General features: G+C 37.7%; 1 protein-coding gene across 2 annotated transcripts in view; it reads left to right on the top strand.

The window, feature by feature from the left end:
• Window positions 1–25758, top strand: part of cadm1b (cell adhesion molecule 1b) — a 150970-nt gene extending 125212 nt beyond the window's left edge. The window contains exons 7-11 of one of the 2 annotated variants that reach the window (XM_030151870.1): window positions 1733–1829; window positions 2671–2843; window positions 13967–14017; window positions 21778–21906; window positions 22045–25758. In XM_030151870.1, coding sequence (XP_030007730.1) covers window positions 1733–1829; window positions 2671–2843; window positions 13967–14017; window positions 21778–21906; window positions 22045–22163 — 569 coding nt within the window. In that variant the 3' untranslated portion in view covers window positions 22164–25758. The remainder of the gene's footprint in view (window positions 1–1732; window positions 1830–2670; window positions 2844–13966; window positions 14018–21777; window positions 21907–22044) is intronic. The other variant, XM_030151871.1, reaches the window with a different exon arrangement.
• Window positions 25759–27521: the final 1763 nt, after the last annotated feature.

Genomic DNA, 27521 nt, shown 5'->3' with positions numbered 1-27521 from the left:
ATTGATGTTGATTTTGTCCACGATTCAACTTAACCATCTCAAACTGTTTTGCTGTTATTGTCCTGAAAATCTGGGAAGATATCCAAAAATAAAATATAACAGTTTAGTTTCATAGCTGATGGTGTTACCAATGTCATTTTCAGTGTGTTTGCTTTGTTTTTGTTCTTGTTTATTCCTCATTTCGTGCTAGGGAAAATATTTTTTAGTATATAAAGTAACTGTTCTATTTTCATGGTAATCATAACATTATCATCAAATTCAGTCATGGAAGAACCTTTAATGTAACACAGTGGAAGAACTTAGACCACTGCTGTTGACATGTGTTGTTATTTCGATTAGGCTGACACATTATCTTACAGATCTATAGATTATCTGTATTTATTTATATAAGTATAGATTAAGATGATCTTAGTATTAAACAGCTATAAATTCTGATTATATCTGGTTATATTTACTCATCATTGTCATGTGGTGCCAGCTGTGTGGTTTCTTTGTTTTTTTGTTTTTTTGTTTTTTTTTATTTATGATACTATAGTTCTACAAATGTACAAAATGTAAATGTCATGTTGCTATTAATAGGCAGGATTCTTTGTTCTGGTTCAGTCTGTAAGATGCTTCTCAGAACTGTGTTAAATCAGTTCATGTATAGTAGTGTGCAAACGTCTGAGGCTAACATCAGATTTGTTTAGTAAAGCTATAATGGCCACAAATATGCATTTCTCAGTCTGTGTGTTAAGGTACAATATGAGAAGTCTGTACAGCACCAAAAATAAACACTTCTATAAAATAGGTAGCATTTAGTGTGACCTCCTTTTACACTTAACATGTCTTTAGCCCTTTTGTTCAGACAATATGAGATTTATTGCATTCATTTTCTGATATTTTATACCAGCACATGTCAAATGTTTCTAACTGTGCTGCTTCTTGTCATGGGGTTAGGTGTTAAACTAAATAGTGACTTTAACCTTTAGAGCTTACTTAGTTCTGTTTATGGTGTGTCTTTAAGGCTGTGCACATATTTCCTGTATATTCTAGTTGTATGTGGAAAAAAAAAGATTGAGAAATAAATATTTATGCCCATATCAACCCTGCAAAAACAACAAAGCTGAAGGCGCCATAAGACTTTTGCACAGTAGGCTACTGTATCTACTGCCTGTTTTCTGCTACCTGAGAACATGAAGTCCTGGCATTTTAATCTTAGAGCCCTTTGCCCATGGGATACAGTCACTACAAGAGGAAAAAGTGTTTAGGTGTCAAATAGTGTTTAGGTGTTCTTTAAATAGTGCATTGATTGAACAGGTAATACAGGCTGCCTTACACTGTTAAACATCAAAGAAAGGTTAGGGTACCCTTTTGTTGTCTGTGTAGAATATTAATTTTTTTTTTTTTTTTTCAGATAGACAACTGTTTTGTTTGACCTTTCAAAGAAAAAGAGAAAGCTTGACTGGAACCGCTTGACATTTTGGTAATCTTTGGCTAGCATTGATAAGAGGAGAAAAATCATTTTTGTTGTAAGGTACTGTAGACTGACTGGGTGTCTACTGAGCATATAGAATATTCATGTTATCCTCCTTCATGGTTTATTCTCGGCTTTAGCGCTTCATTTAGACTCTGTTTCTCACAGTAGATTGCAATGATTAATTTTACTTATTGTATGTTTTGCCTTTATAATCTGTCTCCTTATGATGTGTGATACTGGAATAGTGTAAATACTCGTTTCTTCTCTTTTCAGATAAACCAGAAGTGAAGATTGTGGTGACATATCCTGAAGGTTTAACCAGAGAGGGTGACAATTTAGATTTGACATGTATCGCAGAAGGAAAACCACAGTGAGTATTCGCACAAAGACATTCCTTAGAGGAGTGGTTCCCAACCTTTTTTGCCTCGTGACCCCATTTTAACATCACAAATTTCTGGCGACCCCAGACATTCAAAACAGAGACTTTTTTTTTTGTTGCTAAAATTAATTTGTTTTTAATCATGTAATAGTTTTCTATACTTTGTTGCAAATAAATGTTCATTTTAGACGACATTTAGTCTATATAATGTATATTATTATGGACGGAGGCAGAAAAGCCAGGTGTAGATTACTGCATAAAGTGAGAATTTTATTTTCCTTGGTCAGGATATGTACAGTCAGTCCAGCTTGGATTTGCAAGGCTGACAATTAATACTGAAAAAACAATAACTCAAACTATGAATTATAAAAGAGCTGCAGCATCTTACACTGACCACAATGAACATTTGAAAGATAAACAGTACCACAGTGCTTCAGTTTCAGCTTCAGTTTGTCATGTCTTTTATGTATTGTGATTGTGTCTCGCAACTCACCATGTATTTTTTATTACTAATTTTTCATTTTTATCAATTACTAGAAATTTCAGGCGACCCCATTTGAATTCCAGGCGGCCCCACATGGGGTCCCGACCCCAAAGTTGAAAAACACTGCCTTAGAGTATCCCTCGTCTGCTGGTCTGAGCACCCCTTTAACCTTTATAGTCCATTGTACCATTTAAATGTTACCAGTTGTTAGCATGCTGTATAAAGTACATCATTAGACAGGCCCTGCCAATGGCCCTTCTCAGGCAATCTCAGTTTTGACCTTTATTTCAGATTTCTAGCGTGGATGGACAGCATCTGAGTGATACGGGTGGTATTTGTTCTCTCCAGTCCCCATCAGATCAACTGGCTGAGAGTAGACGAGGACGTGCCGCCTCATGCCGTGGTCACCGGTTCTGATCTCTACATCGAGAACCTCAATAAATCCTACAACGGCACCTATCGCTGCGTGGCTTCCAACGCTGTGGGCGAGGCTTATGACGACTACATCCTCTATGTATATGGTAGATATTCTGCTTCGCTGCATTTCACTTTAATATGGTTACCTAAGTCTGCTACACCAGGATACATACAGCTGATATAGAACAGTGTATGAACCTATTACTGCTCTGAAGTAATATACTACAATGCAACAAACAGAGTCACTTTTCAACTGTATATTGATGTAAGCATTTATTAAGAGGAAGAGAGGGCTTAAATTCACAGAAGGTGGCTGCATTTGACAAATCCACCGAGCTCAAAATTTATGTTGAAGATTTGCGCTGCTGCTGCTGCTGTACTATTAATGCACGATGAGTTTGAAGTATGCACAGTTGAAAGTAATGGATAAAGTGGCTGTTGACTTTGCACTGGCCTGTTAAAATGCCTAGAAGTGTGGGTTTAAAGATTAATAATTTCCAAGAGAGAAGCAGGAGTTGCGCAGCAGAAAAACGGTGGAGCCTGATAGACGGAAAACAGACTGCAATACCATTTAAGTTCATCCAACGGACTCAGGAAGAAGCTTGGAACTGAACTCAAAGATGGGTTACATTACACTGGAAATCAGATTTTCATTTCAGTCGCAACCAGTCTAACTCAGAAATCCAAGCATTTCATTTTTGATGCATTCGAATTCCTGTGTAGCTGAGCTGAGACTGTGGAACAATTTAGCTCTCACTGGTTGAAATCTTAAAATCCATCTTTGGACAACTGAGGCTGAACCCTGTTGGTTATTATTGTGATCCCCTATGTGGAGTTTATGTTTTCACCTGTGTCTGTTGGTTTGTTTATCTGTCGGAAAGATTAATCACAAAAAGCTACTGCACTGATTTTATTTTTGGTGCAGATTGAGACAATGGGTGGATCTTTTTTTTTTTCACTTTTGCTATTATTGTATGAGAGTTTGGTTAAATTACAGATCAATGTGGCCTGTTAAACATTCAGCAATATGTGCAAAGTGGTTTATTTGGCCCATTATAATAAAAGGACTGTATGCATTGACTTAATCAGAGTTGTCTCATTCAGGCAGATTTCACAGCTGTGCAAAAAAAGCAATTCTGTTGCATAGTTGAGAATAAAGGAATTATTATTCTGCTGATGTTTAATATTACGTTGTCAGATCCTCTGTTATGTTATAATAAAATTCTGTCTGACACATCAAAATGTAAACTAAAAAATACACACCCAGCCCAAAAAGCCTCCACTTTGATGTAATTAAGCAATAATTATCGCAGTGATATGTTTCATCGGCAACAAGTTCTTTAACCCAAACTAATGCACTGAGTAGCTTCTCATTTCATTTCAAAGATTCAACTGTGTTTCAATAGAAAAATGTCATGTGGTCTGATGAGTCTAGATTGACCCTATTCCAGAGTGATGGTACATCAGGGGGAGAGGAGCGCTGGATGAAGTGATTACCCATCATGCCTAGTACCTACAGTACAAGCCTGTGGAGGCAATGTTTTGGTGTTGATTGAGTTGGTCAGATCTAGGTTCGGCATCGTTATGTATCCAAGAAATGAGGTCGACTGAACCTGAATATACTGAGTAACTGGGTTTGAACATCAGGAGGATTTTTTTTCATTATTCCAAGACGACAGCATCAGGATTCATCAGGCTCAAATTGTGAAAAAGTGGCACAGGGAGACATAATTTTCACATTGATTGGCCACCACAGCGTCTAGACCTGAACCCCACTGAGAATCTTTGGGATGTGATGGAGAACACATTACACAATGGTTTGACTCTGCCATTATCAGTACAAAATGTTATGGTTTTAGGTTAATGCAGCTCTAGATGGAAATAAATGTGACGTCATTTGTGACATTGATTGCCTAAGTATTGTGCAGAATGAACAATGCTATGACGAATGTATCCCGTATTCAAAGGTAAAGCTTCGGTTTTCAACAAAATATTGTGTATGTGAGACTTGTTTTGGCAGGGCAATGTATATCCAACAGTGATGTAACAAGTAACATTTCATCACTGAATAGTTGTTGTTCGTTTCAAATATTTAACATATGAACATAAGAGGTTTCCTACTGTTAATAAAATACAAACAGAAATTGCAGATTGGGTCATGATTTATCTTAAACTGTCCAGAGAAACTTTTCAACTGCAAGATGTGAATATGAAAACATCTTGATAGAATCACTGTGAATCACAAAAATTACACTGAAGCAACATGAAAAAAATGCATGTAATTTAAAGTTTCTCTTCACACTGCAAAGCATTTATTTATTACTGACAGCAGAATCCTCACATCACACTTGACATGCTTTTTTATAGCTGAGTGTGGAGGAATGACGTCTGGAGAAACAGACTGGATTTACGCTGCCAGCCAACACCAAGGATTACGCAGACATGTCTCACAACATTAACTCCAGTCCACAATGACATACAATAACGTCTTAATAGTGCCATTATTGACTATTTTTGACTATTGGGTTCGACTATTAGGTTTCAAATTGGAAATTTGGCTTCATTTTCCCATGATGAAGAAGACTGGCTTCGGTTCTGTTGATCGACATTGAAGTGGGTGGAATTATAATGTGTTTTGCAGCCAACCAGTAAAGGGCAATAGAGGGACCCTTTCTCTCAGGACCTGAGTTTAAATGCCATGGACAGTTTGTTCCCTCCAGTTTGATCTTCTCTGCACTGAAGCTTCTTCTTCTTCTTCTGTTTTTTTTTTTTTTTTTTTACCTTAACAGCCCTGTCAGTTGTGGCACTTTAATCTGTTTTTTCTTTTTTCTTTTTTTTACTTTCCAAGTTATTTTCAACACATCACAACTTAGAACATACAAAATAATGAATGACACAAAACATAATGAGTAAACAGAAACAGAGAGGGAAATTCAACTACAAAACAACACAGTGAGTCAGAAAAAGCCTGAAATCCTTTTTTATGGATCTTCTCCAAAATTTAATGGGTTCATCCTTGGCTCTTGCCCTACTCTTCCACCAAGTTTTATGAAAATCACTGCAGTAGCATTTGTGTAATACTGAGAGGCAAACTTATACGAGCAATCACATAAACGCCTCAGCAGAAGCAATAAAAACTTTTATACCAGAAGGAGGGCATTGTTAGTGAATTCACTTGACAACAATCACACATAATCTGGAAAAGTTTACATGTTTTTGTGCACATAGCTCAGCTGTTTAAAGGTGAAGCAGACTTCTTTGCACTTTGAATCCCCAAGGGGGGCAGCAGGAGGTAGCTGTTTGAAGTGTTGAAAGCGAGAGGGATCTCATCATTTAGAAATCATGTAACGTAATGTCAGTGAAGTACACACTCCTTGGACCTTAATTTCCTATTTTTAGTGGCTGGCAGGGGTGATGAGGATGGAGGAAAATAAATTTGCAGAAGGTGCAGCAGCCATTGTTGGTGAGTTTAGCTGTCTCTCCTCGAAGCGTTTGCACCCTGCTGTTAAGAAAAGCGTTTTGTATTTTGCTCCCATGTTTCAATTTCTATCTTCCCGTGTGCTAAGAACATTGTCTGCCGGTGACCATACCCAACACCAGGGGGAAAAAGTGCTTTATAGACTGTCAATTACCACGCACAAAATATTCATTTCTACATCTCTAGACTGTAATTCCACATTTAAATATGTGCAATTTTATATCGAATTCGTAACCTAGTGCAGGGTTGAGTGTTAGGCTACTTGTTAAAGAAAAGATGAATTTCTAATTTGTACAACAGAAGTTAGTTTAGTTTTATTTTGAGCACATAAAATCATCAGATAACAAAGAACAATACGACACGGACAAATAAAATCTTTGACGCAGGAAAAGGAGTGGGAGGAAGTATAACTTATAGATTCCCACCCCCTTTTTACAAACTTCTAATTAAATTGATTCAGATTACTTTGCTTTGTTAATACATTTTTTTGTTTTTTCATTTTTACATTTTTACAATAGCAAAAAACTTCTATGCACACCATTCACCATACACTTTTTAGTCACCTCACACACAATCAGATTTACATAACAAGCTTTTTTATTGTAAACTATAATATTTATATGCACTTTAATTATTTACTGCAAATACAATTATTAAAACATGTGATATTACCTAATCATGGTAGTCTGTGTTAATTAAATTACAAATTAGAAAGTAAACATTTATGTGAATGTGTTTTATTTTTGGAATCCCAGAGAGCTTTTAACACCGTGTCTCAGCCTTAACCTTACAATTTCAGACTTAGTATGCTTCACAGCTCTTAGAGCAGAGAAAACCCTGAAAAAAGAAAATCTATTTCTGATGCACACAGGAGTCTTTGTTTTTTATTTATTATTTTACATAATTTGCCACAGTATTTCATGATACATATGTCCATGCAAGTTAATTTTCATTTCATACAATTTCATAAACCTTCATTAAAATTACTGGACTAAAAAAAAGACAAAGCTAAGACATAAGACATTTCAGTGTTCAGTGATAAGCACACAAAGAGGTCACATGGTCAACACATGACCTTTATAGTTTGTAACATACAGTATATGCTATGGCATATGTTCCTGTCTTCATACTCTGTGAACCTGTCAAAAGCTGGCGAATGGTAAATTGACCTGTTTTGATTGTTTTACCATTTCTTAACTACAGACACAAACTCTCTGAAGTGATAATGTGTGTACACTTAGTATTTTAAATTGTTTCACAAAGCTGTGAAGGGTCATGAAAAATTTAATGAATAACCTCTTTAATAAAACTGTGATTCACCTGAACTTGGACATTACTACCTCATTTTAGAATATCAAACCCTTGGTGCTATAAAAGAATTCCAGTATATCTCACACATCACAGATTTGGTTACTGAAGGCAACAATTGTGTGTGAGGCTAACATGTGTCCAAAGCAGTCAGATCAGATTGTTATGCTAAAAGCAAAGCTGTTGTTGAAAATGGGCTTTGTGTGAGAGCCGATTGCCAGTTCCTGACTGGTGATAGTGTTTTGATTATTACTCAATCAGTTTGTTTACGCTGTTGACAGCCATGAACTGGATGTCAACAAACAGCATTGTAACATTTTTTTTTGTCTGGCTGATGAGTAAATGTTAATGGCAGTTGTTGAAAATGTGTATTTGTGAAAATAAATGCATTTGTATCAGTTGTAACATCCATGCCATTTCAGCAATTGCAGGGCAGACAGTGAATAGGATTTTAATGGAGGGACAAGGTCCTGGGCAGAAGCAGCAAAAAATAGGGAGAAAAGAAAAATAGGGAGGGTTTTGGATGCAGTTTTTGACAATATAACCTGGGACTGAATATTTTACACATGGAAACAGAACCTTTGTGCTGGATGGTTTTGTGCATATGTGTTGTCAATTCGTCGAATATGCATGAAGATAACTGTGTGTGGTTTAAAGAATGTTTTATAAACTGGTCTTTAAACACAGTAGGGCTTCACTAATCCAAATCTCTCAGGTGCAAGCCAGCCACAGAACTTTTCTATTCCAAATATTGTCAGTTGCATCAGAAGAATGTTCCTGGGAGCCTTTAATGTATGATCATGCTCTGTTTTTGATGTCTTGGTGTCGATGATCAATAAGGTGTCTGTTCCACCGGCTGACATGTGTGACTTTGTCACTCTAACATAGGTTTGCTGTGACTCTCATAACTCTGTCGCCCCATGGTTATTCATCATTGTGCTCTGCCAGGCAGATGATGACATCTGCTTGTTCCCAAAAGGCCCATGATGATCACTCCCAAACAAAAGGACAGCATATGCCACCAAATAGCTCACTCAAGGCAGAATTATTCAAGCTATCATGACTAAATTTATAATTGTTGTATAAAGATTATTTTGCAACTGAGATTTATTTTATTCATTCATTTTTTAATCAGCAATATCTAAATAGAGAAGTCATCCTCTAATAGCCTGTTGGCGTTTCAGGAGACAGGAGACAAATTAAAGGAAAAACTGATGGGAGGATGACAAAGCCCCCATCCATAGACCAAAAGGTCTTCCTGAAAGGTTTGATAAGATTGAAAATAAGGTGAATCACACACGATGACCTTCACATCTTAACACCTATGGGAGAATTTGGACCAACAGAGAGTGTTCTCCACCTCCATCATCACAATACCTTTAGAGGGATGGCATTCATCCCTCCAGTAGAGTTCGCTTTTCAAAAAGATCTCTACTAGAAAGACAAGTATTCTTACATATTAAACATTCTTAAATAAAATCATTTCATCTTGTAGTAAGGAAAACAGTCTGTCAGTGGGGTAAACACAGTTGCTTGGCCAGATTTCTTACAATTAGAAGACCAAAATGGACCTCAATAGTAGAAAAAAAAAAGCCAAAATGTTAACAGATTGTGCTTGTTACGGGCAACAAAAACAGTTATATAGATGGACAGACTGGCATATTCTTCAGCTGAGATGTTGTGCACATCCTGCTCTTCAGATAAGAAAATCTTTCTTGTTCTTTTGCTGGGATGTTACGCAAACCCTTGTTTTAGCTAGTTACTGGTTAAATATTATGGCAAATGTCTTAATGCTACAAATCTGTCTGTCTGTCTGTCTGTCTGTCTGTCTGTCTGTCTGTCTGTCTGTCTGTCTGACCATCCATCCATCCATCCATCCACTTATGTATTTATTTTGCATGATACACAGCATGTTGAAGGTGTTCTGGAGGCACACAGTAACCCATGACCTTACTAAGCCACTCTGTTTAATTTTGTCAGCTATCAGTGCCTACTCCGTTTTAGTTCATCAATCATTTGTATGCTGCAGGCACAATAACTGAAAAGTAATGGGAAGCAAATGTTCCCTGGTCCAGAATAAAATCCTACACTTTATATGTTATCAGTGTTGGTGCCTTTGGCCATGACTTCTTCAATTAGTAACTTCCTAGCCACATACTTTACCAGTTTCCATTAAACACTTTATCTCCGGTGTACAAGCGTGGAGGCTCTATGACTTTAGTTCACTATAATGAGACACAGGAGATTGGTTAAAGGTGCTCATAACTGCAAATAATTATGTCTGTGACTCCCACTCCTCTTTTCCGGAGGATTTAGTGCCAGACAAAATCATATTGTGGTTCATATGAGGGTTTGTTGTCCCAGACTAATCATGTGCACTACAGTTGCCTAATTAGTGTGTTCCTGTACATAGATTGGTCTTAACATGATAACCTTGTGCTATATTTGTGTTGCTTTTTCACCATCCAACAGTCATCAGCTCCTGCCCACTCGTTTCAGTTCTTCATCAGGAATTAGGCTTTTTTTCTCTTATCTGGCATTTTTAGTGTTTAATTTGTAATTTGCTCTAATTAAACCCAGGGAACAGTTGCCAAACAGTTTTATTTAATGAGTTGTTTGCCGTTGATAAATATTTTCCTCCCAGAGTTATTGATAGAGGTAGGCTGAATTGGTGGATGGTTCTCTTTCATCTTGCTGCCACCCTCAGCTAGTCCTTAGAGCTCTTCCTTTTTCAAAAAGAGTAATGACCTTTCACTGTGTGACAACTTGTACAGGTGTGAGGCCAATGTAAATCCAGCTCAAATCAGGTCCTATTGTGAAGCATGCATTGCATACGGCAAGTCGAAAGGTTGAGAAAGAGGCTTGTCATGCTCGTCTTGGTGAGGGCGTGTTTGCAGCAGGATTGTTGTGAATTGTGCCCTGTGGCTGGTTTCTGATGTGGGAGCAAAGCATCAAGAGAGGCCTTTCTCTCCCATAAGTGACCGGGTGCTATAACTCACACATAGAGCCTGTTGGCAGAAGAATAGCGCTGCCTTCACAACCACTGTAACTCACAGTTTTGACATTTTGACCTATAAATCTTTGACAGGCAAAATGTCAAAGCCACGAGCATGCCGGATTTAATTTCCCCTGTCTTTAGGCTAATAGGAAGGAGACTAATTTCGACTCATTTATCATGCTGCATAGTGTGCGCCTAAATACATATTTTTACATTACATTAAATTGATCCGTTAGATGCATTTAAGTTACTTCAATAACCATTTTTTTTTTACCAATATTTTCTTTTAGGGTTTTTTTTTGTGTAAAACCTTTATAAAACCTTTAAGCCCGACAAAACAAATAGCTAAGCAAAAGAAAAATCAAAAACATCTACGCTGCTGTCGTATTTGCTGGCAGGTTTAAGCAGGCATAGATAAACAATTTCTCCTACATTGTTTCACTTTATGGTTAAATTTTCTCATATCAAATTCCTCACTGATACAAATGCTCCCTGAAAATATGGCCTCTCCAAAATACACTCATATTTCAGCCCTCATAATGTTGAGCCCAGAGTCATCCAGGCTGGAAATTGCCCATGGAGAATTCTTGTTCGCCTGGATATTATATGTGCCACATCCTATCCCGGCCTTTGAGAGGACCCTCTTCCCTGAATGGCCAATTTCCCCCTTCCAGACACTGACATTTCAGCTATCAGACTGCCTTCGGTCACAGGGAAAGAAATCTAGCCCACCCCCCTCTTCAAATACTGTCAGAGGAGAATCTCTTCCTGATACCCTGATACCCCCCTACCACCATCAGCACCACCTCCGCCATACACTCCATCCCTTGCGGCAACATTATGCTGTCCTTGATGTTTTATCATTAGTTTAGAAGTGTGTGGTCCCCCACTGCTGTCTTTTGATGGAGTGCAGACAGTAAAGGCATGGAGACAGCTAGCCAATTTCCCCTGCTGTGACTCTACCACAGCAAGGGGTCGTGCTATCTCCCCCTACACCGGAGACAGGCATATATTCCTGTGATGAGGCAGCTTTCAGCACTTTTAGCCCTATTGCATACCTAAATTGCCCTCCATTTTGTCTTTCTGATTATTTTATTTGGGGGTTAGTGACAGGACTAATCAGTACACCGTGGGGTGGGGGATGCTGCTCGGGGCTATGTTGTGCTGCAGCAGGAGACCACCAGACTGGTTTAATTTGCAGTTTGACTTAATTATTGAGAGTGACTGTGCAAAATAGCAATGCCTCTCTATGAATGCCAACATTATTATTCATAGTTAATTAGAAAATATCAAAAAATGAATGCATAAGCTTATCATGAGGCAATATAATGCATCCCTAGTACAGTGAAATGGTACTGTCTGTTTCTCTAATTGATTGGTTCACCTATTTGGTGTAGATATATCGAAGAAAATGCTGAACGGGTTTGTTCACAGATTCATTGTTCCCAATTAATGCTAGAATTTTTAATAATGATGCCCAGATCATTCATCAAGCATCATCATCAATTTCTTTATGACAAAAATGAATAACTATATCAGGCACTGCTGTACTTCAAGATACAAAAAATAAATGCTGATAAGTAATGCCATTTGATCACTCCTTAATTACTTTTCTATCAGATGTTGTAAACTGAGGGATTTCATTTGATTTGATTTGAGCACATGCAGCTAAATAAATGGAGCCTGCCTTAACATACAGACACAACACATTTATCCCACTGGCTTTGTCGACCCGCGCTGTCTGGAAATATAACAAAAGAAGGATTCATGCACAGTGGAAATGTACAAAGCAACAAAATAAATGTTCTGTTCTCTTCTGTCTTTTTTTTTTTTGCTGAAAAATCATATTTGGGTGCAACTAGAGGCGAGAGGTAGCTGAGTACAAATACTTTGTCACTGAGTGTTTAGATATCTGTAGATTACTTTATATCTGTATTAATTTTTTTCTGGGAATTTTTGTAACTAATTTGATGTTCACACAGATATCTGTACTTTCCACTTCTTATGTTTTCAAAACTTCTGTATTACTTTATTTATTTTTAAATTTTTTAAATTTATTTATTTTTCACCGTATACCCTCCTATATCAGAACTGATTTCAACCTCCATTGATAGGACAATAACAAAGAGAAAATGTTGTAATTAGAATATTTTTTATAATCTTCACCAATATGTATACGGTGTAAGATTCACTAGCTTTGCACACAAATGGCCTGTAGCAGTGTTCTTCAAAGAATTACATTTTACTTTTGTGGTCTGAAGAGCCTTTTCACTTTCACTTGAGGAGAAATTCAATAGGTACTTCTACTTCGATCTGTCTTTTCTCATACAAGTGTCTGCTTTTCTATTTGTGTTAAGGATGTCTGGATGTAACCTGTGTAACCACCCACATTCTTATTAAAAACTGTAATTAAGATTTTTTCCTTAATAAGTGTATTAATTAAAATACTTTTATTTCATAGATAAATTACACCATCACTCCCCACCACTGAATGTTAGCTTGCTAATAAACCACACAGATTTCCACTTGCTACATATCAGCATGTTAGCACTGTCATTATTTGCATGTTAGCATGCTGATAATTAGCATTTAGCTAACTGCAGTGTTAGCACCAGAAACCTATTTTGTTCTGTATGTGTAAGTATATTACTTCCTGTCAATGTCCAAGAATTTTTCATAATACTAGTGTTGAAGTAGAAGATCAAAATGAAATTTTATTAAATAAATACATGTTTTTTCTTTAGTTAACAGGATTTAATATATGATGCTAAGGAAGCAGGCTAGAAAGTTAGCTACTTTCTTTATTAATTCAATTCAGCTTTATTGTTATACACTGCAGTCAGCATATACAGCGGACTGCAGAAATAGTGGAAGTAATGATGAAATAATTAAATAAAATGGGTCACTAATTATGTCTTAGAAGCCCCGTATCTTTTAAGTTTTAACATAAGTTTGTATTTTCCACTCTGCAGCTTGCTAGCTTGCTAGCTACTGTTACGTGCTGTTAACTCATTAGCTAATGGTAGCTGGTGGAGAATATGGAAAAAAAACCAAACATAAATGTATTGATTAAATAATTAATTTAATATTTTGTAGGTACTAAAACAAAATAATGCAATTATTTTCATTGTCTTTAGATACTAGGAAATGAAGTAATTTATTAAGAGATACAAATGACAGGAAGTAGTATTCACACACATGGGTAGAACAAATTAGGTTACCGGCACTGATAAAGTAGTGCCAAGCACCGCTCTGTTTTAGTGCAGCTTCATGATGCTGCTAGTCTGGACTCTTAAAAAAAACAACACTAAAGCAAAAGAAAATATGCATGTTGTTATTGGGATTTACAGCCTCTCACCTTCAGTGGCTTTTGTCTCTTTTCTTACTCTTGTCTTGCTTTATTTCTTATACATGTTCTTTATTTTTTCACTCTTTTCATCTAGATGCTCCCACTACTATCCCTACACCCACCACCAACCCAGTCAACACGCAAGGTACTGTATGCCCCCACTACTGTCCCTCTCAGCACTCATGTGTGTGTGTGTCCGAGTGTGTGTGTGGGAGCTTGCATGCGCATATAATCAGGTGATCGGGGGAAAGAATGAAGACTTGTACCGAAGGTTAAGAGAGACTGTGGATGGCCAGCTTTAATCAGATAGCTCTGCTGATAGGTGACATTGAGGACAGGCACGGGGCTGTCAGAAACACCTGTCATAGTCCTTTGCAGTCACATGTTTGATCTGAGACAACGTGGAGACTCTGCTTTGCTGTTCCGTTATCTTATCAGCATCTGCAGCAATATCTCAACTGGCCCATCCATCATATTATAATGCCCTTTACATCTCTCCTACAAACGCCAGTCACATTTGGTCTTTGCCAGCCTGAAAACATCAATAACTATTTTCTCAAAGACATATGAAATGAATGAAAGGCAGTTCATTTGTAGTGTTTACAGCAGGGCAACCTTTTGGCTACCTCCCACTATTTTGTACTTTGATTCAGCTTGCTTACAAAAAATAAATAAGCATTTCAATTTCAATATTAACTGTTAAAGATATATTCTATTATTTCAAAAGTACCACTAATGCTAGACAGATGGCGAGACAACCTTGGGAGCTGACATTTGGATATGCCAGAATGTGACATTTCAATACAAAAAGACTCTTCTTAAAGAATAGATCAGTTTATCAATAGCTGCTTAAGAGATACAGTAGCTGTTTGTTATGATTATTCAGTGATTCATGCAGTCTCAAAAATCAGAAGCTCCAAGATAAAAATAAGTTTGAAGTCATTATACTGCAATGATTAATTTATTCATCCATTTGATTAAAGTTGGCTGCTGAATTGCTTTTGCATGTTAGTAATCACAAAAATGCACTCAGCACAGTCCATTTTGTGTTTATGGTTTTTCAAACCCACATCATGATGCACTCCTCCATATTCCTGGAAGCTGAACAGTCTAGCCTGCTTCTCTCAAATGAAGCGTCAGCACTGGTGGCAACAATCGCACTTGCATGGAAACAACATCATCTCAGCTTCTTGCCTCTCTCTGGGTGTGGCAGCCAAACAGGAAGTTGTTTCGCATAGTCGGGCATTACTCTGCATTTTTCCATAAACTCTCCTCATGTACCCATCCCCATGTTTTCTGCTATAGCATTCCAGTAATTTCCGAAAGACAGGCTTGAAAGAGGATTTACCGTGATTTATGCAGTACATGCTGGGAGGATGTAATTGAGCTTTCTTGCAGTTCACTACTCTTCTAAATACCCTGTCACAGGGGCAATGCTAAGCTGGCTTGCGGTAGATTGCTTTGCACAGCCTTAATCAGCATAACAGCACAGTATAGCATTTTCCTCTTGCCATTAAAGACGTATACAGCATGATTCCTTATTCATTCATTAAAACTAGGGTGCGAATTGAGGCAGACACCATCTGTACTGTAATCAGGGGCTACTCTGTTACCACTGTGTATGATCCTGATTTTAAAGGTCTAATCAGTGATTGTACTTATATTGAATTTACAGTTTAGTCACATATAGATTTAAAAGGAAACTGCATTAACGCCAAGACATCTCTATTTTCTGGCAGTGAGTTTGTAATTTAAAGCTTTAACTACTTAAACAATCTGAAGTGGGGGTTTTTCAGCAGACTTGAATGTTTAATTAACATTTCAGATTCTGTTACACATCATTTGCTCTGCATTTTGATAGCTCCACCCAAATCGGAGAAACTCACAGTTTGCACAAGACTTACAAACTTTCTGAATAAATATCCTAAGCTCTGAAGTTGCTGCCACTCAGTAATCCACATAAGCAGCGGATTGTCCACAGGAGCACACTATTTCTACTCTGTAGTACAAAAGACCTTCAGAGCTGTCCATGCCAACCCTCCCATCTTTTCTCTGTAGTCCATATTTCATGAAAAAATTTAATTTCCATTATGTGATAACTTTGTTTGCCAGAATTTGTTCCCTCTTTCTTTTTTAAATTCTTGCAACAGATGCACCAGTTCAAGGCTTAAATGTAGTTTTGTGCTGCGGGGGAGCAAATGCCACGATAAAGCACCAACTCTCGCGGAGTGTTTGTCTTTTATGCCGTTTCATGTTGAGAAATTTTCAGAAGAGTTCATATTGTCAGGGCTTTCAGTGTCTTAAAAGATACCATGTTAGTGTGTGTAGACCTCTTGGGAAAGATAAGTCGCCCTTTCATAAAAGTATCTCTTTTTTTGGCATTTGAAAGTTAGTTTCTTTGTGTGTGTGTTATATTTACAATAAATCAAAACACTTTTAGTTGACATCTTGTATAAAGCAAAAGTTGGAACACATGTGTAACTTTTATCCAAACACATGATCCAGGCATCCATCACTAAACACAGTAGAAGACAGCATAAATTTACAGAGTATTTTCAAGATGGACAGTAAATGGTTGCAGCATCTAAAAAAAAAAAAAGAAAAAAAAAAAAAAAGTGCTCCGCAAGTTCTTTGTCAGTGGTTGTATTTCTTTTGGGCAGAGGGTAGACTTTACCCAGAATCCACAGCTTTAAAGGAATAAAAGGGAGTCTGTGGCAATAATGCTCCAGCTCGTCAGATGCTCAGAGATGATCCAAGGCAGGGACATCATATCCTGGCTAAGCCTTCGGTAACTCCCCCTCTCCCCCCGATTGTCAAGAGGAGCCAGAGGAAAGGACATGGAACAAGGAATTATGTTGTAGCTGTGATTGAAAAGATCCTATGTTTCTGCAGATCTGCAGTCCAGGGTAAACTACTGTTTAGCATGGTAGGACCCCTGTTAAATAATACCAAGAAAAGGTATATAAAATAAAAAAAGAAACCTTGATTTAATTCAGGAACTAAACTTTAAAAAAGACTTGAAGGTGTAATGATTCAGATGGGGTTTTCTGAGGTCGCCGTGTTTCTTTATGCTGTTAATTAACTGCCAATAACAGCTTTTCAAGCAAACGCTGCACTAGACATGAACCCAAGCCTTACCTATTCACTGTACCCTTTAGACCTGATAATACTACCAACAGAATTTTTTTTTTTTTTTCATTACTTGCTTGCTTGAGCTATCAGGCGTTTGTACAGATGCACAGAATGCATACATGACTTCAGGGTTGTTCCCATTATCTTTGTTCTTACAAACAAAAGGGTATTTTTTCAAAGCAGGAAATCATGTAATTTAGTGCCAGATGGTATTTCAGGAAACCATTTCTGGCAGATTTTCATACATGTTTTGTTTGCTGATTTTTTTTTTTTTCTCTGTCAGCAGTGGTACATGTGAGGTGTTGGCAGTTTTCCACTGGATATTAGTCTCGGGACTCAAGCCTTTCTCCATGTACACTTTGACTTTAACAACTGACTGTTATGAGTGCATTTAATATTCAGCATAATTAGTCATTAAACATTTACTAGAATTGTTTTAACTCTCACATGTATCATTGCTCTTTGAAGTATTTCATTGGAAAAATTAAAGAATCATTTAGAAATGCAAATTAGTTTTTTCCCCTGTTTTGTTTATTCTGATTCCCAGTTGAAATTGTGTTTTTTTTTTTCTGACTTGAAGATTTTTTTTAATTCTCTCCTTTAAACAGTTATTAAAGAAAGAAAAATGCTGTAATGGTCCATTTTAATTGGTCTCTGGGGAATAGGTTAGTAATGCCAGCCCACCCTGAAGTTAAAAGCGTGTTTCACTGCAGTAATATTGTTTTTCATGGAGCAGTTGTAAATGATTATGAGAGCTCAGCTTAGCACATTAGAATGAATTTGCCTGTTATGTGCCAGTGAACTGCTTTAAATAGATAAACTGTCATTACGTCCCAGGTTTTTCTCTGGCATCGTTTTTAGCGGGTGATAATGTGTAGTGATAAGGTGCCACATTACTTTAAGTAACTTCAGGGAGGACAGCGGAAATTTCTATTAGTTTGTCAACCTTTTTCCTAGCCTTGATCCTCTATTGGGAAAACATGGTGAAGTGGTAGTATGAAGTGCAGATGGGTGCTGCTGGCTTTGGTAAGGTGATTTTTTTTCTTAGCTTTAAAGATAAAATAAACTGCTATTGAGGAGTTCAAGTTCACCAATTTTCTATTCATTTTCTATTTTATTAGTTGTAGTCAGACCTTCACTTATATATTAAATGTCACAGCTGTATTTGTACATTTTCAAATCATTGTTTGTGCTACAAAGGACTCAGGAAATCTATTTAGCAGACGAGCACTGGCATTGAATTCTGCTGTAGACAATATTGAACTGTGTTGATGGTCCTCTACAGCAGCAATGCAAAAACATGATGTGGTGAAGATTGCCCATATAAGCCCATCTCATTACATTCATTTCCTTTTTGAGCAGCAACAAATACAGAAGACACGGATGTTAGCAGTTCAATGTCACAAAATGGCTATTGAGTGTATTTAAGTGGATTCTGCAGTGATGCCTCATTGTCCTGTGTCTGGAAAGGGTTACTGACAGTCTATTCAGTGCGAGCAATGACTTTGCTCTATCAATGCAAGAGTCATTGTTTCAATTATACCCATGTAATTACATCTATAAATTGAAATGTGTTTGCGTGGAGGCTGGCGTACGTGTGGCTGATACGCCTCGTTAAGGGAGTAAAAAACTATTAAAAGACAAAGAAAAAGATGGTAAACCTTGTGACGAGCTCGGAGCTCTGATCTGCAGGCTGACAGGTTTTGATAATACGCTCTGTTACTGACCACAGTGGCAATTAGTCATTCCCGTGCAGAGATGGAAAGGTGTGACTGTAAAGCATGTGGGACTGGGAGTTCAGTGGAGCAGATTTCACCGGCGCGCAGACACAGGCATCAGTTGCAAATCCTCTTTATTCCCCCATAAATCCCCACGGCTGCGCACATCCTGTCAGGACGCTGGTGTGGGCATGTCAGCACTCCCCGAATCGGGCCGTAAGCAGAGCCCTGTTTGGCAGCATGGACACCATCCACATTACTGACATGATCAAATTCTACTTATTTCAAGTGTTGAGACCACAAAGGCTGCTGTAATGACACTGTCTGCCCTTTGGATTGTTATTTTCTCTTTAACACTTAGAGATCCACAACTATTTTGTAACAACTTCCAAATGTTTTGTTTTTTTTTCGTCCTGCTCCAAGTGATTTACGTTCATTTACTATAATATTGTCCTTTGCATTTTGCATTTTTCAGTGAAAATGTGGTATTTTCCTACATTTAATTTACTAATCATGCAGATGATTATTAAAGCTCAGAGTAAATTCAAAAGCTATAAGATCAAATCAGAAAAAATAGGAAATAGATGACTTAAATATATGATTAATTTAACATAAAACAAGCGTCTCCATCCACTGTCATGTGTTTAACTGCATGGGTTTTACTGGTGAATCAATATTACAGAAGGTGACAGTGTTTCCGTGTTCATTATGAAGCCTTTGAACACCCAAATGGGTCATTTCTGATGACCATGAAAAGATGACAAACTGCTTTTTACCTCATTTATTGACATGTTTTAATAGGATTAATCTATCAACAGTTATTAAACATTTCAGATCAGTACATACTTTCGGTCGACGGTGCATGTTTGTATCTTTACAGTCTCTATGGTCAGCATGTGGTGGTATCACGTATAGAAAACAGACTAAGGGCATAATGCTTTCGATTATGGATATATTGAGAGCATTGCATAATTCTACACAAAGGAACAATAACAACTGAAAATTTTCTAGGAAATGTTTCACAAAGTGGGAGTGAGTATAGCTTAACTCCCCAAATCTAGTAGGTGGAAAATATAATATGAACACCACTAAAAAGTGTGATCTAAAACACTTGAAAAGAGCAATAATAATAAACAGTTCTCTACGGCAAACAGAAAGATGGAAGAAAATACTGTAAGTTTAATACCAGTGGTGTGTATTGCATTGATATTTCATGTGAATTGCGTTGTATGCAGGGGCTGTCTTGTTTTTATGGTCCACTCTTGTAATAAATAAAGGACTGGCAGACAGGAAATCAGTGTTCAGTTTTGTACGTAATGTAAGCAACATGATATGCAACCAACCATAACACTTGATATTGTAGGTGTTTTGGGATTCTTATTTTTCTATCTGACATTTTTTGTGATAGAGTCTTGGTGCTTACTCTGAGCGAATTTTTCTACCTGTTAAATAAAACTCCCTCGGTGAGCAGAGGCGGCTGAGACCCTGCATGTTTCCTAGCGGATGTGTCAAACGGAAGACAGCGGGGAGCAAGGTGAGGGCAGGGGGAGGGGGGGGGGGGGGTGTTAGGGTGTGGGAGGGGAGGAGACAGGACTCAGCACAGGCCATTTAGTGGGTGTATGTTCATTAGCATGGAGCATGGGCCGTTCCAGCTCTTCGGGGAATGAACTGTGCTATCTGACATCCCCGATACAGTAAACAAACTGCACCCTGCACATCCCTGCTTCATAGACACCGACGCCAAGCGGTGGTTGGCTCAGTGAGGATGACTCTATTTTAAGAGGGCGCTCAACTGAAACAAAACTTTTCTCATTAATTAGTTTGATTTCAGTTTTACTTCACAGATGCCCTTGTGTAAAGTGAACACAACTTCAAACGGTTTTGTTTTGTAGGACAAGATGTGAATGTGCCACTTGTCTGGGAGCCCTCGACTTGACTTAAAGTGCCCTCGCTGGTGTTGAAAAATTCTTCGTCTTTTATCAGAATCATTCAAGTTCAGAGCATGACTACTGAGATTGATGGAAAATTGAGCTGCTCTCTCATGCAGCAAAGAACAGTGCAGCCATTCCCTCACCCGCCATTCCTCCATCAGTCCAAATGTGCACAGATATAGACTATTGATAAATGCCTCTGAACTATTCTGAGAGTGGAAATTTAGAGGCTTCAGATTTTGCCTTGTTCTTCTGTGGTGCACGGATAAATCTAGCTAAATGCTAGACAGTGATACTCTCTGACACCTGAGGCAGCCACGTATTTCTCTGCATGGGGACACCAGGCGCCAATTTATCTCCAGACTTGTGTCTATTTCTGATGATTGAGCTCTGTAACTTCCAGAAATGGCCTCTTAAATCACAATGTATTTTACAGTGTGTGAACTCTCGCTGAAATTGCAGACGGTGTCTACTGTTTCATGGTGAAATAACTGTCTTAAAACATTTTTCAGCATCAGTCACTCAAGAGGTTCAGGCAGCCAATTCAGCTATACGGCAGCGAAAACATTAATTTGCCTCGAGTTCAACAGTGTAGACAGTTCTTTGGAGATGCAACGTACTGTATGTTTCTTGATTTAATGGAGGTATTAGACATTTACTGGTTTCATTGACAAGAGGATAATAGCAATGTTAATAAATGTGGAATGAATATAAGTTAAAAAAGAAAAAAAAAAAACTTGTGTGTGTTATCAGCCTGTCTAACTTTTGTGTGTGCAGTAATTGCAGTAACTAAAGCTACATGGCTCTGTTGCCTGTTTGTGGGCTTCTCAGTCATGAATTTGGAACCATTTTCCATCCTCAGTGGATCAAGTTTGCAGCTGAATCATTTAATTTTTCTTGCCAATATAATCTAGCAATTTTTTCCCTCTCAGTGCTCAAGTCAAGCTAAAATATTTTGAGAAGAAAAAAACAAATCAGTCCGAGCCATAATGGTGGACTAATGACTTAACAGCCGTGCAGCATCTTCCAGTGTGGCCCATGTCTGCATGAACATATTGGCTTTGTGACTGGCACAGAGCATTTGCTGATCATGAAATTATTTACGGTTATTGTCCTGTTTTCAGACTCCAGAGCCGGCGAGGGGGCACCGCAGAAAATTGACCATGCTGTCATTGGAGGAGTGGTTGCCGTGGTGATGTTTGCCATCCTCTGTGCACTCATTGTTCTTGGTCGATACTTTGCCAGACACAAAGGTAAAACGCTGGCAGTGCAATCATACTTGATCATGAACACATCTCAAGAGTTCAAGTGTTTTGTGTTGCAAGTGGAGTGCAATAAGATTGAAGTGGAGGAGGGGGATGTGTGGTTAATTTGTCCGTACTTCTGTGCAGGAACTTACTTCACACACGAAGCCAAAGGGGCGGATGACGCAGCCGACGCCGACACGGCCATCATTAATGCGGAGGGAGGACACAACAACACAGATGAGAAGAAGGAGTATTATATCTAAAATGGACAGGCCAGGAGAGACGGGTGGGGGTGGTGGTGGTGGTGGTGGACGATGCTGTAGTGGCATTATGTCTAACTCTGATTGGTTACAAGAAGGCTTGGGGCGGGATTTAAAGAAATATGGAAGGCCAAGTGAAGAAAGAAAAAGATGAAAGTAAGACTGGCATGGCCAATTGGTAAGCGGCGTTGCTGAGTCTCCTATCCGACCCTTCCTGGACTGCTGGGGCCTATTCTGTACAGTTCAATTATTTTACAGACAATTTTGTGCCTTGTTCTATTTCTTTTGTTTATTTTGTTGTTTTTTTCCCTCTCATGTGCTTGTTGGATTGGATTTTCCCATGTACTCCACCTGATCCTTTGTTGCATTTGGCTTTTGGAGGAGATTAAATGGCCTGGTGTTTGTCTATGTGTGCTGCAGCTAGCTTTTAGCTCATGTTCCTGTATCTGAGAAGTGCTGTGCACTAGGAGCACATACACACACGTTTTTCTTTTCTTCGGAGGGGGTGGGATGAGGTGTCGGGGGACGGGGGGGGATAATCTCCAGAGTTCACACAGTGTCAACACATTTCTCCTGGCCAGGTCAGAGTCCAATGGCCCCAGCAAATTCAACATACATCCAATCGGATTGGTTTCAACCTATTTCACTCACCCTTTGAGTTTAGTTTATTTAACTGCATATGTAACAATTGTGAGTATTCATGCTCATGATAGAATGTATTGTTACCAGAAAATGACTTAGGAGTGCAGTTAGGTATCATTTCACACCAAACCACTACAACTGGTCTCTTGTTGGCTTCAAGAAAACATCTGACAATTAGTACATGTGCGCTTAGTTTAGTGCTTGTTTAGGATATTGTGGAGTGCCGTCTAAGACATCACGACAGCTGTAATGTGCCATGATATAGAGACAAAGTTTCTATGAAGATAATCAGAACTATTCTTTTGTATCATTTAACTGTCAGCTGAGAAGACACTAAATCAACATTTGAGGATAATATCTCTTTCAATCACCTTTTCTTTTATTAGATCTGGTTCTGATGAAAAATCTTAAACATTGGGGAATGAGTTTAATCTTTTTTTTCTGGGGGTGGATGGACCAAAAACATAGCAGAAAATGTTGCTCTCATAATTGCAAAGCTAAAAGACTTGCTGTCTGTTTGCAGGCTTTTGCATTAACTTCACCTTGTACTATCTAATAGAGCAACTGGTCCTGCTGCAATTATCATTGAATCTTTTCTAGATGTATTATTTGTTAGATGTTGCTACAGTCTGCTGTGTCTGCTTAACCTTGACTTCTTTTCATACCATTCACATGGTCGACCCTGGACCAAATATGATAAGTATGTGTGTGTTTGCATATACAGTGAAAATTATGCAGCAAACGCTGTAAAAGTCCACTCGGCAGACTGCTCCTTTTAAAAAACTGATTTTTTTGTATCATGTAATACAAATAATAGAAATCTTGAACCTTTAACAGGCAACATGACAAGGACTTCAGCTTATGGTGTTTCTCAAGGTTTCATCTTTTTATTTGACTTGTGTTAACATAGGACATTCCCATTTCAATTGAAAACTTTTCTTTCAATGTTCTGTTGAACTGTATCAAGGTGTGTCCATCTGAATACCCATAGCAAGTTGAGAAAAATTTTCTCTGCTTATTTCTTGGCTTAGAAATCCCTGCTACAGAGCTTTTTTTTTGCCCTTGCCCATATACAAGTAAAAAGACTTTCAATCACCGCAAACATGAATCAGTTATATTTCCTTGCTGTCTGTAAAGACATTTTACCTTTGGGCTGTCTTTGATAACTTGTAAGGGCTCTTGGGCTTACAAGTTATCAAAGATTTGCGTAAAGCTTTAGACTTGGTTTGGGAAAGATCATTTTCTTACTGTCATTCTACAGCCTCAAACCTTCACAGAGGAGCCATCTACTGTTACCGATTTTTTTTTTTCCACCGACACAAATCAGAAGATCCTTCGTTCATAGACAGAGCCGCAGTGTGCACACCATGCATGCTTCCTGCTTCTGTCGCAGCTACAAGAGTAATTAGTGAGTGATTTCAATGTATTGCCTGAATAAGAAACAAATCTGTAAATGTATTATGAAAAAGGATAACCACTGCCTTAAACCCACCTCTTGATACTTATTAAAGGAAAAGACTGAAGGACTTAATTTAGTGCCTTCTTAGATTTTGAGGCAAATGGTTAGTATCACACAGTATCCTCATGTACACTCTTACAGTATATCTTGTATATTTCTGTCCTTTCTAACTTACAGGGCCAATACTCATTGAAGTTGTCTGTATTCACGCACCATAGACTTGCATCACGATAATGACCAGAAACGGAAAAGGCTGAAATGAGTTTGATGTTAAAAAAAAAAAAAAGATGATTTTTAAAAAAATATTATTATTATTTTATGTTAATCTTTTTTCAGTGGGCGTGGCAGCTTCCACTGACTAGAATGTCTTATGTCAGGATGTAGTATTTATTGTCTTAATTACTTATCACAAAAGAATTTCAATTTGGTTGCCATTTTTTTCTCTGCTCACTTGTTATTTATTTGGATATCTTCAAGAACAAGGCTCACTAGTAATTTCAGAGAGGTATACAGTACTAAAAGCTATAATAAGCTACAATAAAAATCAGTTTTGTTTCTGGATTTAGAGTTTTTTGCTGTCATGGAAAAAGTTACCTGCATGACAAATTTTGTTTTGATATTTATCTTAAATGGTTTAAAGTGACTGCTGCTTTTCAATTGAAGAACATAAAACATTGACGGAAGCATCATTTAAATCCGGTTTTATTAAGTTTTTTTCTTTTCAATACTTGATATTTAGTATATTTGTGTTCACTCTCTCAGGTTCATGAGTGTTAATAGTTGTGTTTTTTTGCATCTCAGGTAGAATGCAAATGTAAGGCCCCGAGTATATACTGTAGTACCACAGTTATTCGAAAAGTGAAGAAATCACAAGATGTACATGTTTTTCTCAGTTGTACATGTTTATGTGTTCTTAATATGGTGCACTGTTACAGTAAACGTTACATATTATTTTGCATAGACCTAGTTCACAAAGAAAGAAAACTAGATTTGTTAAGCAGACAAAAATTATGTACAGTCAATGTCAACAAAATCACAATGATGTGCATAAAACTTCCACTGTAACACTTTGCTCATACAGTATGTTATTTAGTAATTAGAGGATGTGACCACGCACACACTCAATCCAAGTATCTGTTTGTTCTTTAGCAGTTAATTCATGCATTTTCCTATGAACTTTCATAGACAAAAAGGTGGTGTACTTACTGTGACATGGAGTTTTATGAATGATCTGTAACATGTCTTGGATATTTGGATGAAAATCATGTTTAAAGCCTGGGGAGATTTGATTGTTTTACTACCCCAAAATTGCTGTTTTGTTGTTGAATCCTCAAATTCTCCGTACCCAGGTGATATTTTCTTTTCTGTAGTGAAGAATGTTTGTTATGTTTCTCATATGACCATGCATATTTTGTATTGGTTCACCAACATTTTTACAAAAGAAAAAAAAAAATCAGAAGAGTACTTGTCTTAATAAAAAAGATATCAATGTTTAAAGTGCTGTGCTGTTGTGATTTGATCAAAAAACACGGTTTCACTTTGTAGTTCTGTCCTGCTCAGGAAGAACTTATTATTTCGCAAAGTCGTTGTCAAGTTCCCTGCAGGCTGCGGAAGAATGTTTTTTTTCCCTGTTAAATATGCTGAATACATTAGCTGCAATGAACCTGTTCGCACCATCCTGAGCCGTCGATACTTGTCAAACACCCGAAGATGAAGAATCTTGAGCAGAGGCAAAAATTCTGCACCGATTCAATGTGGTAGAGCAGCACCAATCTGAGCTCCCAACAGTGACTGACACATGCACTGTGGAAGAGAAAGACGAGTGCTTTAAATGACCTGATGACTGACACTGACAGGCTCGGGGCTCCTGTTAAGGTTTCCGGCTGAACACATGGATGTTAGCGATTTGACAAATTGATAGGCATTCGGAGGAACAAGACCTAATTCATAACCATAAGCTATTCTGTCATCATAATTCTGTCAGTGCTGCCATTTCCCATTACTTTAAGTGATCCATCCCAGGTAAAGGTCAATAACATTATTCAAACTTTAATGGGAATAGTTTAACCTTAGAAACCAGCCGCTTTTCTCCATGACTCATACAATTATTGAAATATAACACCTCCCTCAAGCAACATTAAATACCTGCATATTGATTTTTTTTAACCATGACAAAGCATGAGTTTTCTCTATCTCTCTTTAAAAAAAAAAAAACAAAAAAAAAAAAACTTGTTTCTGAAATTAAGCAAGAAAAGGTAAATCATTCACTGTGGGGCTCAATGAGCTGCCAGTGTATTATGAATGCATGAATGTAGAAGGGTGATGTTTCAGTTAGACGCTACTAATCCCATTTAAACGTTCAATTTTAATTTGGAATGACATGTTTAAGTGTAATTAGCACAATGGGGAAATTGAGAGTGAACGAATGTCTGAGCATGGCTTGTTTAGTTGGCTAATTGATTGATTGAGATTGATGGCATGTAGCACTTGGTTTGGCTGAGGTATAATTAAATGATGTGGGAATAAATAGTGGGTGAACAAAGGCAAATGCAACAGGCTCTATCTGCACACCTATCTGCCTCTATGTAGCTCCTGTGTACCACAAACACTCCAGGACTTGCATAAGTCCTATGATTCACTTATTGGCTGATTCTGTTACAAGAAGACAAATCCCGCTAGTATGTTGCTTGGAAATTACCTTTTTTTATTTTTTACACAGAACAGCCTGGGGGCATCTGGTTCCACTACCACTTCAGGAAATTCAGAACATTGTTGTATTAAAAGAAATAAATCTACCTGATGTTAAAAAAGCCATGACGACAGCTGACAAAAGGGGCTGTTTTTTATTTGAGAGAATTCATCATCCGGAAAGAAAAAGCATGAAAGCTATACCCTATCCATTAGAAGTAAAGCCTAAGCAAGTCAAAGAGGTTTGTGGAGAACATAATCTGACTGCTTCAGGATCTTCAAAGTGTGTACTATTTATAACTAATAGTATTAGGGGAAAAATGCCAAGTCATTTTCTATGAAATAGATGAGCTAGTTGTTTCAGAAAACGATGAAGGACAAGCACCTGAAGCCTGTGATAACCACAAACACAATTATCTCAGACTGCTACAGTATGACCCAGAGAAATCTGCATTAATTAAAGCACACACAACCAGCCTGTTAATCCTGTATGAAATGTCAGAGACAAGAGACTTGTGTTTGTGAGGTGATTAACTCCAAAACTGAAAGACGCTATGAACAGCACTATAGGC

Source organism: Sphaeramia orbicularis, chromosome 13 (assembly GCF_902148855.1).
Source record: "Sphaeramia orbicularis chromosome 13, fSphaOr1.1, whole genome shotgun sequence".
In the NCBI taxonomy this organism is placed as follows: Eukaryota; Metazoa; Chordata; class Actinopteri; order Kurtiformes; family Apogonidae; genus Sphaeramia; species Sphaeramia orbicularis.
This window is presented reverse-complemented; position numbering and strand designations above follow the sequence as displayed.